The sequence below is a fragment of the Pelmatolapia mariae genome, linkage group LG20, assembly GCF_036321145.2.
Source record: "Pelmatolapia mariae isolate MD_Pm_ZW linkage group LG20, Pm_UMD_F_2, whole genome shotgun sequence".
In the NCBI taxonomy this organism is placed as follows: Eukaryota; Metazoa; Chordata; class Actinopteri; order Cichliformes; family Cichlidae; genus Pelmatolapia; species Pelmatolapia mariae.
Genome location: NC_086244.1, coordinates 7,278,121 through 7,298,347, shown reverse-complemented (window position 1 = coordinate 7,298,347; position 20,227 = coordinate 7,278,121). Strand labels below are relative to the sequence as shown.

The following is a 20,227-nucleotide window of genomic DNA, read 5'->3' as shown; positions in this document are numbered from 1 at the left end:
GTTGATATCTGCAACTGAATTGAAAACACCTCACCTTTCCAACTGTCCAAAACAAATACAGTCAGGTCCATAAATATTGGGACATCGACACAATTCTAACATTTTTGGCTCCATACACCACCACAATGGATTCCAAATGAAACGAACAAGACATGCTTTAACTGCAGAGTGTCAGCTTTTATTTGAGGGTATTTACATCCATATCAGGTGAACGGTGTAGGAATTACAACAGTTTGCAAATGTGCCTCCCACTTCTTGAGGGACCAAAAGTAATGGGACAGAATAAGAACCATAAATCAAACATTCATTTTTTAATACTTGGTTGCAAATCCTTTACAGTCAATCACAGCCTGAAGTCTGGAACACATAGACATCACCAGACGCCGGGTTTCATCCCTGGTGATGCTCTGCCAGGCCTCTACTGCAACAGTCTTCAGTTCCTGCTTGTTCTTGGGGCATTTTCCCTTCAGTTTTGTCTTCAGCAAGTGAAATACATGCTCAATCGGATTCAGGTCAGGTGATTGACTTGGCCATTGCAAAACAGTCCACTTCTTTCCCTTCAAAAACTCTTTGGTTGCTTTTGCAGTATGCTTTGGGTTGTTGTCCACCTGCACTGTGAAGCGCCGTCCAATGAGTTTTGAAGCATTTGTCTGAATATGAGCAGATAATATTGCCCGAAACACTTCAGAATTCATTGTGCTGCTTTTGTCAGCAGTCACATCATCAATAAATACAAGAGAACCAGTTCCACTGGCAGCCATACATGCCCACGCCATGACACTTCCACCACAATGCTTCACTGATGAGGTGGTATGCTTAGGATCATGAGCAGTTCCTTTCCTTCTCCATACTCTTCTCTTCCCATCACTCTGGTACAAGTTGATGTTGGTCTCATCTGTCCATAGGATGTTGTTCCAGAACTGCAACGGCTTTTTCAGATGTCATTTGGCAAACTCTAATCTGGCCTGCCTGTTTTTGGGGCTCACCAAAGGTTTACATCTTGTGGTGAACCCTCTGTATTCACACTGGTGGAGTCTTCTCTTGATTGTTGACTCTGACGCACATACACCTACCTCCTAGAGAGTGTTCTTGATCTGGCCAACTGTTGTGAAGGGTGTTTTCTTCACCAGGGAAAGGATTCTTTGGTCATCCACCACAGTTGTGTTCCGTGGTCTTCCGGGTCTTTTGGTGTTGCTGAGCTCACCAGTGCGTTCCTTCTTTTTGGGAATGTTCTAAACAGTTGTTTTGGCCACGCCTGATGTTTTTGCAATCTCTCTGATGGGTTTGTTTTGTTTTTTCAGCCTAATGATGGCTTGCTTCACTGGTAGTGACAGCTCTTTGGATCTCATCCTGGCAGTTGACAGCAACAGGTTCAAAAAGCAAACAGCACACTTGAAATGAACTCTGGACCTTTTATTTGTTCATTGTAATTGGGGTAATGAGGGAATAACACACACCTGGCCATGGAACAGCTGAGAAGCCAATTGTCCCATTACTTTTGGTCCCTTAAGAAGTGGGAGGCACATATACAAACTGTCATAATTCCTATACTGTTCACCTGATTTGGATGTAAATACCCTCAAATAAAAGCTGGCAGTCTGCAGTTAAAGCACATCTTGTTCGTTTCATTTGGAATCCATTGTGGTTGTGTATAGAGCCAAAAATGTTAGAATTGTGTCGATGTCCCAATATTTATGGACCTGACTGTAAATGTTGCAATATTTTGCTAACAGTGTCACAGTCATCGTCTGGTGTGCACAATAATATCATCTTTGGACAAGTGCATTCAGTGTGTGGGACCGGTTTCCTCCCTCAAGTGGCTTGGCTATAAGTGCAAAGGTGAGACACTTAGTGAATAGGTACAGTATATAGTAAAAAGCATTAATAGAGTTCAACAAGTTAAGACTAGCTGAAATGAACACTGCTCCCTTTTTAATCAGTGGGTGGTCACATCTAATTAAAGAAATGTAGTATTACCTTTTTGGTGCAGGACCTTGTAAAAATGGTATACTTGGGATTGTCCTCAATTCCCCATTCCATAACATAAACTGCTCAAAATAATAAAGGGAACACTTAAACAATGCGATGTAACTCCACAGACCACTTCTCAGCACCTATGCTTTCTGGCTGATGTTATGGTCACTTTTGAATGCTGGTGGTGATTTCATTTTAGTGGTAGCATGAGACAGAGTCTACAACCCACACAAGTGGCTCAGGTAGTGCAGCTCATCTAGTGTAGCACATCAATGTGAGCTGTGGCAAGAAGGTTTGCTGTGTCTGTTAGTGTAGTGTCCAGAGCATGGAGGTGTTACCTGGATGTGGAGTAGGCCATAGGAGGGCAACAACCCAGCAGCAGGACCGCTACCTCCACCTTTGTGCAAGGAGGAACAAGAGGAGCCTTGCAAAATGACCTCAAACAGGCCACAAATGTGCATCTGTCTGCTCAAATGGTCAGATGGCTTGAGGGTCCAGCGTCCACAGGTGGGGATTGAGCTTGCAGCCCAACACCATGCAGGACGTTTGACATTTGCCAGAAAACACAAAGTTTGGCAACTTCGGCACTGGCACCCTATGCTCCTCACAGCTGAAAGGAGTTTCAAACTGAGCACATGTGACAGTCTGGAGATGCCGTGGGGAACGTTCTGCTGTCTGCAACATCCTCCAGCATGATCATATTGGCAGTGGGTCAGTAATGGTGTGGGGTGGCATTTCTGTGCCTGCCAGAGAGCCTGACTGTCATTAGGTAACAAGATGAGATCCTCGGACACTTTGTGAGACCACATGCTAGTGCGTTTGGCCCTGGGGTCCACCTAATGCGAGATGACACTGGACCTCATGTGGCTGGAGTATGTCAGCAGTTCCTCCATGACAAAGGCATTGATGCTATGGACTGGCCCGCCTGTTCCCCAGACCTGAATCCAATTGAGCACATCTGGGACATCGCGTCTCACTCCATCCACCACAAACTGTCCAGGGGTTGGCGGATGCTTTAGTCTGGGTCTTGGAGGAGATCCTTCAGGAGACCGTCCGCCACCTCATCCCGAGCATGCCCAGGCATTGTAGGGAAGTCATACAGGCATCTGGAGGCCACACACATTCAACTACACACTTTCATGCCATTCTACTACCTGAAGAACAAAGTATTTAATAAGAATAATTCATTCATTCACATCTGGGATGTCCTTTTGGGGGGGGGAGGGGGTTAGCAGTGTATGTGTAGTCATTAAAATATCCTTAAGTGTGAACAGTTTGTTTTTTGGTTTTTTTTCAGCATTTGACATTACTGCAATGCTTTGACAAAAAACTACTTCACTTAAATAGAACTGCAAAGCTAAATGAAGTCTATCAAAATGTGTTTCAGTTTGTTTAGGGGTCTGGCACAAATCCTGCCTTGCAAAATTGTCAAATCAGAATTGTCACCAGTCAACACAGGTGTGTATCCCATTCATATTTGGCTTGACTTTTTTTCAGTTTATTTTTTTTACCTGTCTAAAGTATTGATCAATTAAAATAACTTTTATTCTTACATTCCAGAAAGAAGAAATTTCTGAATATTCAGGGGAAGATGGATTGCCACATTCAGTTCTGGATCAAATATCAAGCGATGATGATGGCAACCACAGCATATCAGAAGAAGAATATGTGCCAGATTCAGAGTCATATGATGAAGATTCAGATGAAGACATCTCATTATTGCCAAGCACATCAAAAGGTCTGCTATGCCAAGATGACATCTCCAAAGCGCATGAACAATCAGATTCAACGAATTTAATCCACAACTTGACAAAGGACAAGCCAGAAGATAAAAGTGAGCTTTGCGAAACTGAATCAGAAAAAATGACTTTAAGTAAAAGAAATTACTGCTATTTTTGTGGCAAACCACAAGCTAAAATTTCCCGCCACCTGAAAACGCACAAAACAGCTCCTGATGTTGTGCATGCATTTTCCCTGCCTAGAGACTCAAACGAGCGTAAAAGCCTGTTAGAGAAATTGAGAAATAAGGGAAATTTTAAGCATAATGCTGCAGTGTTGCATGGTGGAGTGGGACCACTGAAAGTGAAGAGAAGACCCAAGATTAAAGCAGTAGAGGGAAAGTTTGCTCATTGCTTTTATTGTCAAGGGATGTATGTTCGCAAGGATCTTTGGAGACATGTCCGCAGATGTCCTAACAAACCAAAAGATGACACGGATAAAGAACCTGGAAGAACCAAAGTACTCGGCCTGGCTTTAACTCTGGAGTCTCAGTGTTATCCGCAGGTGTCAAGTGGAGTGTGGAAGGTTCTTGCTGTTATGAAACAAGATGAGATTGCCTCAGCTGTGCGAAATGACTTTACTGTTATTCAGTTTGCCCAGTCCCTCTACAATAAACATGGACAAGATCCTACTAAGTATGATTATATACGACAGAAGCTTCGTGAAGCGGGACGTTTGTTGTTGTGTCTGCGTACAGAATTCTCAGTGCATAACATCGAAGAAGCTATTAAGCCTGCTAACTTCCAGAGAGTTGTGCAAGCAGTAAAGAAAGTTTCAGGTTTTGATGAAGAGACACTGTCATACAAAACTCCAAGCCTTGCGCTGAAACTGGGACATACACTGCATAAAATGTCTGACATTATCCATTGTCGTGCCCTCATGACAGAGGATGAAGCCCTAATCAAGTCCACTGATGCGTTCAAGAAGTTGTATGTCTCCAAATGGTCCGAGATGGTGTCTCACCGTGCCTTGAACACATTGAGTGAGGCAAAGTTTAACAAGCCATCAACATTGCCCTTTACAGAAGATGTTCGGATTCTCCATCACTACCTTCAAAAATCTGCAGAAAGTGCCTTTTGCAGCTTGGAGAACGAAGCCACAGCTCAGAATTATGCCCAACTTGCACAAGTTACACTCTCACAAATCATTGTGTTCAATCGAAGACGTTCTGGAGAGGTTTCAAAAATGCGCCTCAAAAGTTTTCTTGAAAGAGACAAAACGGCACTCCACACAGATGTTTCCATGGGGCTCTCAGAAATGGAACAGAGACTCTGTAACTATTTCTGTAGAATAGAAATAATGGGAAAAAGGGACAGAAATGTTCCAGTTCTGCTAACACCAAGCATTCTGGATGCTCTGTCACTACTGGTTAGTAGGAGGCCTGACTGTGGTATTTGTGCCACTAATATCTACCTCTTTGCAAGACCCCGATCAATGAGTCATTACAGAGGAATGGACTCCTTGCGTGTTCATGCACACCAGTGTGGAGCAAAGCACCCTGAGTATCTAAGATCGACACAGCTCAGAAAACATGTTGCCACACTCTCACAAGTCCTTAATTTGAAAAACAATGAACTTGATCAGGTTGCAGATTTCCTGGGTCATGATATCCGCGCTCACCGCGAATTCTACAGATTACCAGTTCCCACAACACAGCTGGCCAAGATTTCCAAACTGCTTTTAACACTGGAAAAAGGACATCTTTCCCAGATCCAGGGGAAATCACTGGATGAGATCGAAATTGAAGGTTTGTATTGAAAGGAGCAAATATTAGGGCAGTAGTTGAATATTATGCTTTATCAACAGAATTAAAACCTAAAAGCACAGACCATTCTGTTAAATGTCCATGATTTAAGGTTCTTGAAGTCTGTTGTTTCATCACTTTGCAACATTTGGCAAACTGCAGAGTGGTGGCCTTAAATAGTAAAACTATGTACTGTGGAAAAAGTATAATTTCCAGTATTTGTTCTGTATTTTGTCATCTCGTTGTTAATGTGAGGTTTTTGGGGGGTTTGTGTTTGTGTTGGGTTTTTTTTTCCCACAATTTCTCAGATGAAATTGCATTAAGTGATGCTGAAACAAAGGACAGTGAGAGTGAATCAGATGATGATGACACAGCACTCACAATGTCGGCGTGTGGCACCAGTGAGCCTGTACATGCAGTAGCTGATTCCACAAACACAGCGCAGCTCCAAGACACTGTAGATTGTGGTAAGTTACCACTAGCTTGGTTTCTGTGGATAAAATGTTTGTTACAAATATTAAAACTTAATCAAATTGTGTAATCAGCAGATGAAGAACCACTCATAATGCCTGCAGCAAGTGAGACTGCTGCTCCCTCTGAAGGTAAGGGGTGCAGTTGGTTCTCTAAGCTTATGGACACGTTCTTTGTAATTGCGTTGCAATTCTGTCTCTCTACACCACCACAATGGATTTTAAAATCAAACAATATCCATATGTGTTAAAGTAGACTTCCTGCTTTAATTCTAGGGATTTGACGGAATCGTCACATCACAGCCATTATGCATAGTCTATTATTCTCAGAAGCTCAAGGGTAATTGTATAGCTGACAAACAATTTAATGACTGGGTGAGGCCTGTCTACAGACTACTTCATGGGACATACTATGGTGCTTGCATGATGCATTCTCATTATCCAGTTAAGTAAGTAAAAAGGTTGATTCTGTTCATCTGAACGTAGTTTTTTCAGTGGGAGAAATGTTTCGTCACTTAGATGTTTGTGCTTTAAGGTTCTTGAATTGTTCATCATCTATTGTTTCATCACTTTGCAACATATGGCAAACTGCAGAGTGGTGGCAAAAAGTCACTTGGATGAGTGACAAAATGTTTCTCCCACTGAAAACGCTACATCCAGATTAACAGAATCAACGTTTTGGGATTTACTTACCTGGATGATTGAGCATGCATCAAGAGACTTTTATTCAACTTTTTATTCAGTCTTTTATTCACAGTGGAACACTAAATGTTGTCTCATTTTAGAAATTTGATAAATTTTCAAAGAGAATTTTAGCTCGTTTTGATATTGATGGTACCAACACATTTCAGAAGTTAGGACAGGGTAGCATCCATTCTTTTTACAAGCAAATGATTTTTGGGTTTTTTTTTTTGTTTGGTTTGTTTGTTTTAACTACTACTACTTTATATATCTTCCAGATAAAAATGCTGCTCAATCCCACAATTCCCGAAGAGCTCCCAAAAACATGTGGTCCAAGGCTGAGGTTGCTGCAGTGATGAGGCATTTTAAAGACCACATAAACGAAGGGAAACTGGCCACCAAAAATGAATGCAGTCATTGCAAATTGGTAGAAGATCCGATGTTGGCAGGAAGAACAGTTCAAAACATAAGAGATTTTGTAAGAAACAGAGGATTAACTGCAAAAAGGCAGAAAAAAATGAACTAAAATAACTGTTTAGCCAGATGTGGTTTTACATCTTGGTCAGATGGCCAAACTGTTGTTAAAACTGAGTTATTGTGCAGCAGGCTGCCTGATGTTCTGTTTAAAAAAAGTTCTTGTTAATTACAGAAGTAGTTTGTATTTCATAATTTTTTTATTTAATTTATTTAGTTTTTTTGACAGGTTCTTATTTTAATATATTTTTTTTGACAGGTTATATTTAAAATAAAAAAATATAAATGCATATTTTCTCCCCTTAATATTTACCTTTAAACTTCTATATTTTTATATTTCTGTGGTTAGCGTGGGCATTTTTGTCCATAGGGTTAGGGTTAGGGTTAGATTTCTTTTTTATTTATGGTTAAAATTAATGTTCAGATCCATTAATTTTATGGTTAAAATTAATGTTCAGATCCAAGAACACTAATAAAATGATGTCCCAGTAATCCTGTGTCCTGTCAGATGTGTATTCATGGTAATGATGAGCTATTTAATAATGACATCATTGTCCCTTTAAAGTCCCGATATTGGTTTTTTTGGACCTCATAAAACACATCGTTGTCAAGTGGACAATGTCTCCACAAAACACAATAGAGTCTGGTTGGTGTGTATCAGTGTATCTAGACTTCTATAGGGAGTGTATTAGGTCTGAAGTGACCCAAATTTTTTTCAGATTTTTTCGAACACTTTAAGCTCGCTCCCTTGGCTCTAAGTCCTCTGGAAACGGTAGTCCCCGTAAACCACCGCCGGGCGGATTGACGTAGTATAGTCCCGCCATACCACATACACCCGTATGTGTGTGTGTGTGTGTGTGTGTGTATGTCCGAGCACATGAGTGCATGTGTGTTTGTGTGTGTTTGTATGTGTTTGTATGTGTGACTTCCTGGTGGTCATAAAAGGGTCATCTCCCCTCACTCCGCATATGGCTTAACCTCTTTAATGATCCACCATATACAAGCATATGTGAGCCCATAAATGGCAGGAAGTAAACATTCCTTACCAAATAAGCAAACCAGAATCTTACATAAAATGTACCTACAGTTAAACACTATAGCTAATAGCTTCCCCCACCATCCTAGATGGACAGAAAAATATCTGAACATGCTGTTCAGGACAAGGTTTACAGTTTACAGGATAATATGATACCTCTTTAGCAGTTCCCAGTAATAAGCTATGCTAATTATTAATGACAAAGCTTAGGTGCAGTAGATAACAACTGGTAAATATTGAAAAGTCTATTCATAATGGCCATGAAATGTGCATCAGAGGAATCCACCTAAATTTCACAGTGGCTATATAGCAGACAGGTAATCCAAAGGTTTTCTACAGAACACAGAGCTACAAGCTGGCACATGACAGAACAGAAACAAGTTAAATCTTTCACAGGAACTTAAAGGTCAAGAAGAACTATGATTATGTAGTAGAAACTGGAAGTTTGGATATTATTAGAACAGAAGATGATGAAACAATCTGGTGAACAAAAGGACAAATGAAGCAACAGCCCTTTATACCAGCTATGGCAAATAAGGTCAGTGAAGGTCGTTTTAAATCTGAGGATGTATGCTTCCAATATTTTGCACAACAATTCTTAAGTGTCCAAGATTTTAAACTGACCAATAACAAAAAAGAAAACAAAACAAAGGTTGCCACTACAAAATACATTGCATATACATCTGAACTCTGTGTCAGCAATAAACACAATAAACTTTACAGGCTTGAAGGTAGATTGAGTGTGAAGTGTGTGTATAAAAGAATGTATGTAGACCTTTTTGTTAAAAGTGTTATTCAAAAAAAAGAGAGAATAATAGTTAAAAGAATGATATAAAATGAAATACATAATGCAGTCTTTAAACTCAGCTGTGATTGAGAAAGCGTAATTTGTGTAATTTGTGCCAGAGGCGTGATGCTACTGCTTGACAGAGTCGGACAACTAAACATCTGACAAGACTGCTGGACCAGCTGCCTGAGCTGAGCAGGGAAATCCTTTACAAGGAGGTAAACCAGGGGAGTCAAAACATTTTGCAGACACACAAGACCACGAGTTATCTGAGGAGGACCAAAAACTCACTCATCTCAATCTGGATTCATCCTCCATTTTGACAAAACTCTTGATTAAAGGCTGAGTTTCTTGAAAAGTGCGAAAAATACGGTATGATACTACTAAAATACTAAATATGGCATAAATTATACTAATCTGCCAGTGCTCTGTCCTGATCTATCCTTAAAGTGAAAGTTGTTGTTGTAAGGGGTTGGAATAATGCAATTTTCAAGGATTAAATTACATTTATTTCAGATCCATAATATCATTAGTTAAAGACTAATAGCTAGTGAAGCTAATACAGAGCAATAACAAGGAATAACAATGACATCTTGCATACAAGATAAGGAGAATGAGTTTTAAACCAAAAGAGTAAATGCATTCCACCAGGTTTTAGTCATTCACAGAATACAAGGCAAATAGAATAGGAAACAAAACATACATAAAGGTATATATACATATTTGTCTAACCACTTGTGCCAAAACTGTTAGAAGAAGGGGAGTGATAATTAAGAGAATGAAGCACATCTCCAATGGTTGTACACGTTGTCATTAACGTGGCTTCACTCCACATCAGCCACGCCGCTTTGCTAGCTAAAACACCGGTGTCGGCACATAAGGACGCTGTCATAGCCTGTCAACGACGTTGGTTATATATACAGTGTTGGGGAGTAACGGAATACATGTACCGCCGTTACGTATTTAAAATACAAAATATGAGTAACTGTATTCCGTTACAGTTACCGTTTAAAAAGGTGGTATTTAGAATACAGTTACTTTGTTGAAATAAATGGATTACACGGCGGTACTTTCCTGTTTCATATTGTCGCGGGTCAGGACTGTTTGGGTTTTGTTTGACAGCTACGTTCTGTTGTTCCATGCGGCAGCGTTACGGTTGCCATGGTTACAGGGTGACGCTCTCTTTCTCTCTGCGTGTTTCCTAGGTGAGAGAGCTCCTTTTTGTTGTTGTTGTTGTGCTAAGCTAATAGGCAGAATGCTACAGGTATAGCTCTAAAGAATGTTGCCTCATGGGCAGCGTAGTCCGTGCTGCAGGGAGAATGGACTGCCATACTCGTTATGTGTCTGTGAGTGCGAGGAGGGAGAAAAAGGAGAGTGGAAAAGTACGAGTTGTCATCGAGCAAAAACGGGAGCTGGAAGCATGTAAATATAATAATAACCACTGCAGCCAAAAAGAGTGCCTGATGAGCCCAGTTGTAAGTACGCTATTAAGACTCGACTGTACGCTGTGCTCGTGTTTTCCTCCGAAACAATAAGTTCCGTTGGAGCAGCCTTTCAACGTCTCTCTTTGTCTCTCGCAAGAAAAGTTGACCCAGACAACAAAGTAAAGCTAGTTTTCGGCTACGAGCCCGACACGGAACCCGCCGTATTAGCCAGAGGTCCCTTTACTATGGTTAGGAGCCGCGGACCTTCAGTAACAGTAATAAATCACAGCAATAGTACATTCACGTAGTTGTAAAAAGCATGATAATATATTAAGTAATCCAAAATATTCAGAATACGTTACTCTCATTGAGTAATGTAACGGAATACAGATTACAGAATACATTTTGGGGCATGTATTCTGTAATCTGTAATGGAATACATTTTAAAAGTAACCTTCCCAACACTGCGTATATACGAATGTGAATCGCATTATTGGCTGGACTATGGGATAAGGTGGCATCATTCTAATCCCATACAGGAGCAGCCAGTCACTTACTGACTAACACTGTAAAACATAATTGTTAAAGTTTTAATTTTAATTTCAATTCAGGTGAGATTTTTTTTTCTGTGCGCAATGCAGATTTTCTGTGCGCAGAGACCGTGCCAGCAGTGCGCAATTGCGCATGTGCGTTGCTTAGAGGGAACATTGCCCCTGAGTCAATACTTTGTAGAACCACCTTTTGCTGCAATTACAGCTGCCAGTCTTTTAGGGTATGTCTCTACCAGCTTTGCACATCTAGAGACTGAAATCCTTGCCCATTCTTCTTTGCAAAACAGCTCCAGCTCAGTCAGATTAGATGGACAGCGTTTGTGAACAGCAGTTGTCAGATCTTGCCACAGATTCTCGATTGGATTTAGATCTGGACTTTGACTGGGCTATTCTAACACATGGATATGTTTTGTTTTAAACCATTCCATTGTTGCCCTGGCTTTATGTTTAGGGTCGTTGTCCTGCTGGAAGGTGAACCTCCGCCCCAGTCTCAAGTCTTTTGCAGACTCCAAGAGGTTTTCTTCCAAGATTGCCCTGTATTTGGCTCCATCCATCTTCCCATCAACTCTGACCAGCTTCCCTGTCCCTGATGAAGAGAAGCACCCCCAGAGCACGATGGGGATGGTGTGTTCAGAGTGATGTGCAGTGTTAGTTTTCCGCCACACATAGCGTTTTGCATTTTGGCCAAAAAGTTCCATTTTGGTCTCATCTGACCAGAGCATCTTCTTCCACATGTTTGCTGTGTCCCCCACATGACTTGTGGAAAACTGCAAGCGGGTTTTCTGTTAGCAATGGCTTTCTTCTTGCCACTCTTCCATAAAGGCCAACTTTGTGCAGTGCACGACTAATAGTTGTCCTATGGACAGATTCCCCCACCTGAGCTGTAGATCTCTGCAGCTCGTCCAGAGTCACCATGGGCCTCTTGGCTGCATTTCTGATCAGTGCTCTCCTTGTTCAGCCTGTGAGTTTAGGTGGACGGCCTTGTCTTGGTAGGTTTACAGTTGTGCCATACTCCTTCCATTTCTGAATGATCGCTTGAACAGTGCTCCGTGGGATGTTCAAGGCTTGGGAAATCTTTTTGTAGCCTAAGCATATCCAAAGGTTTGGAGTCTTCTCACACCCCCGTTCTCTGCGGCCTGCTGGAGCGGGGGGGCTAGGAGGAGGAGTTGGCCGTCTGACTGGGGTCTGGAATGTGGGGCCTCCCTGCTGCTGCGGAGTCAGGGCGGTCTGCTTCTCCCCACCGCAGGGAAAAGGGTAACACCACCTGGGTCTGGGTGCAGTTTCCCCCTCCAGGGGCAAGGGTACCTAGACCCGGTTCTTAGAGTACGCTTGGGGAGTGTGATTGTGTGTACAATGTCTCTCTATGTCTGTCTCCACGTTAGTTGAGTGCTGAGTAGTTGCATATGAGAGCATGAGGGTGGGAATGGATGTTTGTATCTGTGTGTGCCTGTATGTCTGTGTCTGTCTATATGTCAGGTTGGGTATCAGACGCCACCTCTCTGGGGACATCTCAGGCCCTCCAAGGTATGGAGGCCTATCTCCCCCCACCACTTCCCCTGCCGGTGGCAGACGCCCTCAGGCATCGGTGCGTTGGTGGTTCTTTGTGTCCGGGGATGGGCGTCCAGGTACACACCGGCTCACTCCTTGGTGGCTGCTTATCGGGGCCTGGAGCCTGGGGCTCGCTCGGGCCACTTCGGGGGTGGGGTGCCCTCGGCCTGGGGCTCGGTCACTCTGGCACAGCTGGCTGCCGGCGGAGCTCACGGGCACGTCACTGCAACCCCCCCTGGCTTCTGCTCCGCGGCTGCTGAGTGACCCCTCATCTGGGACTCTCCTCAGCTCTTTCTGGGACAGTGGCGCGGCTGCCCCTCTGTTGGTCTTCCTTGGTCTCTTGTGTTCTGGGGACCTCTGGATGTCTGGAGTCTTGATCTCCTCCATACCTGCTTCATGCCCTGGTGGACGGGGCTGTGGCTCCCCACACCCTCTAACAGATCATTACATGAAGGAACCTTTTAAAAACAAGCGCGTCCATGCTCACAGGTGTACACACAGGTGATCACACACACAAACTACACCCTTTTTGGCTCCTACCTCAAAGCACACTGTGCGCTGTCGATATTACGTGCTGCACAATAATGTTTAATATTTAGTATTTACTGTTATATTCCCATATATCATCGTGATGTTGTTTATTCTATTGCTCTCGTTTTCTTCTGCTTGTTTTCTTTTTTTCTTTCTCAACAGGTGATCCAGGTGATTGATATATGTATTTTTTGTCTGCTTATTTAGTTGGTTTTTGGTTTTTTTTTGCCCTTTATCCCCGTCCCTCTTCTCCGCTGTTTTTTCCCCCTCTTTCTTTCTCCCTTTTCTTTTCCTCATTCAAGTCTGTCCCGCATCTAGCAAGTGAAAATAAAAAAATAAAATAAAATAAACAATAAAAGGTGAATCAAATAGACCATTACGGCAAGGCTGGGATGGTCCATGTGGTAAAGTAAATCCGTTGGGCATCTTTCTTCGCCTTTAGACAATAATTCTGATGGCAAAAGAACCAAACGGGACAGGCAAAAAAAAAAAAAAAAGAAACACAGCAAAACAGTTCTGTGTTACTGACGGCTTCCATTATAATAACTGGCCTGCGTTACTTTTGTCATGGATTATTTTGTCAGTCACCCGTTTGTCTGAGCCGCCACTGCCACCTACTGGCGAAACTAAATATTGCCCTAATATCACATCAGGTGGGAACAAATGAGCTTTTCGCTCTGTGCTGATGCAAACTATTGTAACAACAAAAATAAAATCAAAAAAATTATGTGAGAAAAAAAGGATTCTATTTTTCCCAAACTTTTTTCACATGTTTGCTGTTATCAGTACATTTCTTTTGTACTACTAGACAGTGTTGGTCAAGTTACTTGAAAAAAGTAATCAGTAACTAATTACTGATTACTTCCCCAAAAAAGTAATCCAGTTACTTTACTGATTACTTATTTTCAAAAGTAATTAATTACTTAGTTACTTAGTTACTTTTTAAAAACACGATTTACAACCTGAATAGGTGATAAAGCGATAGATCTTTCAGCCCAATTCTACTTTTTCTGCATAATCCATCATAGAAAATGTAATCAAATGGAAAAGTCTCTTTTTAAAACTTGTTTTATTAGTTTTAATCTTTTAACTTTATGCATCAAGCAAAAAATAAATTATATGCAACATTCTCTGACTGGAAGAAATTTGTTTAACATTTAAACCTATTTTCTGCACATTCCAGCACATAAAATAAAATATTTTTTTGTGTTTACACTCACTCTTTCAAATAGATGCAAGTAAAACACAGCAGAAAATACATAAAATCAAAGATTAGCGGTCCTGTTGCTCTATTTTCACCTGCAAAGCAGGAGTGGGGTAGGCGGAGGTTTGCCCTGGTGCAGGTGTGCCGCAGCGGTCAGTTGAAGAATCCGCGAGTCTCTCTGTGAATTTCCCATTACGTCGTAGCGCACTCGGTGCTTGCTCGGAAGTTTAGGGGTTTTTTTCGCTGTAAAAAGAAGTTTTCTTCCCACGCACAACGGACACTAATGTTTTTGTCACTTTTTATGGAATCAAACTCAAAATAAGGTCAGTACATCCACGCTTTAAACGCTGCACGCTCATACTCTCTCCCGCACTCGATATATTATCCATTGTTGATCTGCACACAGCTGTTGTCACGAACGTCGCACTCGCTTAGGTCACTGTCATGAGACATTCTCGCAAAAAAAATCACGGTTTTAGTAACGCAGTAACTTTCCCGTTACGTTCCTACGGGAAAGTAACGGTAATCTAATTACCGTTTTTGCAATAGTAATCCCTTACTTTACTCGTTACTTGAAAAAAGTAATCGGATTACGTTACTGCCCATCTCTGCTACTAGATATACCTATCCCTGAGTAACAATTATGGTTACACATACTTCTGACATCTGTTCAATGAAACATTTCCCACACTATGTTACATTCAGCAAATTAAAACTCATAGTAGAAGCTAATCATGATTCATGTTGTGCCAAGTAATTTTTCTCCCTCAAGGTTAGTAAACAAGTTCATCATATTACTATGAATTTTCGACTGTAACCAGACTCAATATTTGGACAACAATACACTAGTCTGTTACCACACTTAAATTTGTTTACATATTGAGGCACTTTTACAGATGGTCATCACCATCATATGTCCAGCCACACCATTCTGTCCATTGTCTTTTGGTGGTGTGTTTGCTCTATTCTGCTTGTCACAATGTTCATGTTAACCCTCTGGGGTCTAGGGTATAATTGGCCGTTTTTGACTACTTTTGATTTTACCTCTATATTTCACTTTTAAAAACTGTTTGTCTTGCTGTCCTTGGTATCATTATTTTCAGCACAACCTCAAATATCTGAAATTTGAGTTATTTTTTTCATTTTGACATACTATATTAGCACAATTGATCTAAATTCAGACAAAACTTAAAAATCAGAGTAGAAAAAAGATGTTTAAAGAATCATTTTCATAACTTGAAATGCAAATAGAAATTGTACATTTCTGAAAATTATGCACAAGTTTTTCAAACAAAGTTATATGGTATTATTTACCTAAAAATACAGCCAAGGCCTCAGGAGTTTTTTATATAACCATTTAAAACTATTTACAGAACAATCAGGTGTTCTGCATCAAATAAGAATACACACAAATTATTTGTGCCACTCCAAAAAAATAGTTCGTGTCCACTATAAGACAGAGGAGAACACCACAGGCCTAAACCCTGCAGGTCTGACAACAGGAGGTGTATCAGTCCTGTTTTCCATGTGGAGACGGTGTTTACACCGTAATCTGCTTTTGGTGGCTTTTTTGGAGCAAATGTGACATTCACTAGTATAACTGACACACAAAACAAAACATTGACTACACAACACTTTAACTATAGCCTCCAAACACACTAAACGTCACTAATGTCTCACATGTGAAAACTCGCTCTCTCTCTTTCTTTCACTCGCCCACTTTCTCTCACGGGCATCACTCCTAAAACTTCCCCCTCTCCCTAAACAACCAAGTGCCACATGTTGCCACATCATTTTTTTGATTGGTTGAAATGGCACACTTTAACACCAATAGGGAAGGGGTGTTTTTTCTTTTTCTTTTTCCACTCGCCAGCGGAGAGTGTTTGCTAGCGCTGTCCTTAGAAAACAGTGTTTTTACCATTTCTTCCCGCTGTAAACACCACTGTTTTGTTCAGAAAAAAACATTGCGTGTATTTTTTTCATAACTCTGCTTTTACATGGCCTATCGACACAATTTAAAGACTGGTAAATAGTTTGACCCAAGTTTATATGGAGACTCTGAGTTGCTGCATCTTGTAGCTGTTTCCTCTTAAATTGGTTATGTGATCTTGACGCGCCGGAGCATCCGTCGACCCCAGAGGGTTAATGTCTTTATTCTGGATCAGTTTCTTATTACTGTCTCTCACACCTTGCTGGTATATATTTTCAGGCCACCAAGGCCTCCACAGTCCCTGGGTGCAAATAGCTCCCGTTTTAATATTGTCCATATCAGCTTGTCTGACTGTGGGTTGTCCTAACACGTCATATGTCAGCAGTTTGGGCTGGTGTCACTCTCTCTTGGGGTGTTTGAGGACAGGTGACAACACTTGTTCACTGTTTGAGTCACTGTTTCCTTGCTCATCTTGTTGTTCATCTGGTATTTGCTCATCTTGTGACTCCTGTTGGTTGTAATGTTGCTCTGTTGTCTGCAACTCAGGATCATGTACCTTTCTGTTGTCCTGTAAGAAAGGGACAACAGAAAGGCGATTACATAAAGAGACAGAGAGATGTGAGGAAGCCTACATCCACAGAAGCGGTTTGAGGCTTTCCCAGTTGTTGTTCACCCACCTCAGATTTCAGGGTTTGAGGGACAACCTTCAGACAACCTCACCCTCATCTTCACTCTTTATGTCCTCGTCTTGCTGTAGTAGATGTTGTTGAACTTCTCCCCCCTTTTGTCTTAGGCTTTTACGTCTTTTGTTTTGCTCCTGTCTGTGTGGTTTTTCTACAGGTAGGCTGTCACATGGAAGCAACAGGTTCCTGTGTACTGTGCGGCTTTTTCCTCCTGCCATTTTGTCACATACTCCACGTAGCTTAATTGCTGTTCCTGTGAAGGCAAGTTGAACAAGATGTCTATAGGAAGTCTCGGAGTACGGCCAAACAATAAATAGTACAGGGAAAATCCTGTAGCCTCATTCCGAGTGCAGTTCTAGGCGTACACTACTTTTGCCAGTGACTCCTTCCAGTCTGCCTTTTCAAGGTCAGTTAGTGTTCTCAACATGGACAATAAAGTTCTGTTGAAACGCTCCACTTGCCCATTTCCTTGTGGATGATATGGGGTAGTGTGAGAGCCACGTAGACCACAGACTTTTTGCAGCTGGGAAAACATGTGATTCTCAAATTCCCTGCCCATGTCATGGTGGATTCGTGCTGGGAAAGCAAAGTTCAGAGCAAAGTGATTGAAGACCTTATCCATATATACTATAGGACCTATAGTAGGACAGGAATCCTAGGACCCGACTCAGTTCCCCCACTGTGGATGGTGGTTTATTTCTGAGAGCTTGTACAGAAACTGGGTCCGTGGTATATCCCTCTTCAGACACCATCCGACCAAGGAAACATACCTTTCTCTTGAAAATGTCACATTTCTGTGGGCTGAGTTTGATACCATGTTTTTTGGTATCTCTGTAGGACGGCTCTGATGTGTTCAGGATCAGTATCAAATGAAGGAGAGTGGACTAGGTTGTCGTCCAAATATGGCTGACAGATTACATCCCGCAGGCCCCTTAAACAGTCCTCCATGCTCCGCTGAACTCTGCGGGGCTGAGCTGAGGCCAAAGGGTATGCAGTTACACTGGTATAAGCCCCAAGGTGTGATGAAGGCTGTCAGGGTCCAGGAACCCCTGATGGTATGCTTTCCCCTGATCAAGAACAGAGAACCAGGAGCTGCCATGAAAGGAATCTAGCATGTCCTGAATTCTGGGAATTGGGTGCCTGTCTGGTACTGACTTCTGGTTGAGTTCCCTGTAATCACAGCACAGTCTCAGTTCACCTGACTTTTTCCAAACGCAGACAACTGGAGATGAGTAGGGTGACCTGGACTCTGAAATCCACCCATGGTTCAGCAGATCTTGAAGATAGTCTTTCACCTCTTGGTGCAGAGGTTTTGGCATGGATATGTAGGTCTTTCAAACAGGTGTTGTGTCATGCAATGTGATGTGCATGTTTAAAATGGGGATGCACCCAACATCTTTATCATCATAAGCAAAAGCATGACATTCCTCTCTTTACAGCTGTCTCAGAGTTTGTTGTTCATTTTCACTGAGATGGTCCAACTTAACTGGAGGGTCCCACTGAGGTGGCTTATGGCTGGAGGAAGGTGTGTTAATATCCTCATTCACCTGTATAGGAGGCTGTGAAGAAATCTGCTCCACCAAGTCTTGTGTCTTTTCAGGGGTGATGGGGTACACTGCTTTTATTTCTTCCAGATGTCCTAGAACAGTTTGAGGAATTAAGTTGACATCCCGCTTGTTGGTATTAGCTATCGCAACTGGGATGTACACTGACCTGCCCTCCGTTATTGTGACCAGTCCCTCTTGCATGACAAGACCCTCAGGCAACTGTGATGGTTCATTTGGGACAAACACCAGACTCTGTCCTGAAAACTCCGCTCAAATGTGTGCACGGACATATGTGGTGGTAATCTGTTCAGCAGCCAGACATTGTCCCCTCTTTCCTGCCAGTACTTTGCCCACACTTTAACCATTAGATGTGTCGCTTGTCAATTTGTTGCTGTTTGGCTCTTTGGGAGCAGTTTCAGTGCGTGTAGAGTCATTTTGTGGTGCTTGTTGATGCGAGATGTTTTGCACAGAGAGAGCGGATTTACCTGGGACCTGGATAATGAGTGGGCTACTGTGGGTCCCGGCTCAGTAGCCCCCTCCCGTTTCCCTGGGTGATCCTAGCCTGTCTACACCCTCAAGACAGGTTGCCCTCCTGATTTTTAACATATGGAAAACTTGTTAAACTTTATCAGACTGTGTCACAGGGATTCTGCCACTCCTTGATTTAGGCCAATTAAAGATCTGGCGAGTTCGCTGGAGCAGCTGTTGGAATCGAGTAGGGAAATCCTTTACATGGAGGTAAACCAGGGGAGTCAAAACACTGTTCAAACACACAATTCCACGACTTATCTGGTGAGCCCCAAAGACTCCCTCATCCCAATCTGGACATTTCCCCTGTTTTGACAAAACTCTTGAATAAAGGCTGAGGTTCTTGAAAATATGATAGGGGATGTAACAAACCGAGAAGAGAAGGCTCAAGATGAATAATAACTTTAATACTCGTTTTTTCACCACCTCCTTTATGGTATTTGCATGACAGAGAACAAGAGTCACATGTCCATAGCAGCCAAGTAAAATAAGGAGTGGCATAACAAACCCAGTCAATGTCCAGCCCACACTGTATTTCAGATAATCCTCCACATACTCGTTAGAGGTGGTATGGTAGCATTTTTCAGTTTTATTTGGTGAGTTTTTGGAGAAGAAAATATCTGGAAGACTTTGAGCGCTCACCAACAGCCAAACCAAAACTGAGATAGCCACAGAGTGAGTCACAGTTATTCGTCCCATCGCTTTCAGTGGATGGACAATAGCCAGGTACCTGTACACACTTATACAGGTGAGGAATCCAATGCTGCCGTATAAATTCAAGTTGAAGCAGAATCTTGTGATCTTGCAGAAGGCATCTCCAAATATCCATTTACTGTCCATAAAGTAGTACACTGACAAAAATGGGAGTGTTAGCAGGAATAAAAAATTAGAAACTCCAAGATTCAGAAGGAACAGATTAATGTGTCGAAATTTCTTCTTTTTCTGCAGCATCGACTTTAGTCCCAATCCATTTCCTCCCAGACCAACAATGATAACAAAGGCATAAATGGCAGGTAGAATTTTGTGTTCATGGAGTTTTAAGTTGACTGAAGTACAGGAACTGTTATTCATTGTGCTTCTAAAGCAAAAGTCTGCACAATCTCCCCCTTCATGGAAAGTTCTATGTCATAAAGTGAAAGAAAACACGCCCTATTTTCTTTTTTTACAATTTATACGTCATGTTCAACCTTGAAACCCTGCACACGGAAGCATAAGACTGAGATCTAAAGTAAATGCAACGCCTCATGTAGATATGCATGCAACCTTAATCTTGCTCATTTGTGGAAAAGAAAGTTTATTACAGAGAAATGTCTCTAGCTATACTATTCCCTTCTTC

The 20,227-nt window shown here is 41.9% G+C and overlaps 1 protein-coding gene and 2 long non-coding RNA genes across 4 annotated transcripts; 2 read left to right on the top strand and 1 right to left on the bottom strand.

Moving 5' to 3' along the window:
• Positions 1 to 1,785: 1,785 nt before the first annotated feature.
• Positions 1,786 to 4,372, top strand: LOC134619050 (uncharacterized). Its single transcript, XR_010091955.1, has 3 exons — positions 1,786 to 1,839; positions 3,362 to 3,432; positions 3,535 to 4,372. It is a non-coding gene; the product is annotated as an uncharacterized LOC134619050 (long non-coding RNA).
• A 1,009-nt stretch (positions 4,373 to 5,381) lies between these two features.
• Positions 5,382 to 7,499, top strand: LOC134619482 (uncharacterized). 2 transcript variants are annotated; one of them, XR_010091991.1, is made up of 4 exons: positions 5,382 to 5,500; positions 5,806 to 5,964; positions 6,046 to 6,099; positions 6,927 to 7,499. It is a non-coding gene; the product is annotated as an uncharacterized LOC134619482 (long non-coding RNA). The 2 variants fall into 2 exon arrangements; XR_010091990.1 differs by having other exon boundaries at positions 6,043 to 6,099.
• An 11,482-nt stretch (positions 7,500 to 18,981) lies between these two features.
• On the bottom strand, positions 18,982 to 19,962 carry LOC134618389 (P2Y purinoceptor 1-like). Its single transcript, XM_063463761.1, has one exon. It carries the CDS (start codon positions 19,960 to 19,962, stop codon positions 18,982 to 18,984), a length of 981 nt encoding a protein of 326 aa, XP_063319831.1.
• Positions 19,963 to 20,227: the final 265 nt, after the last annotated feature.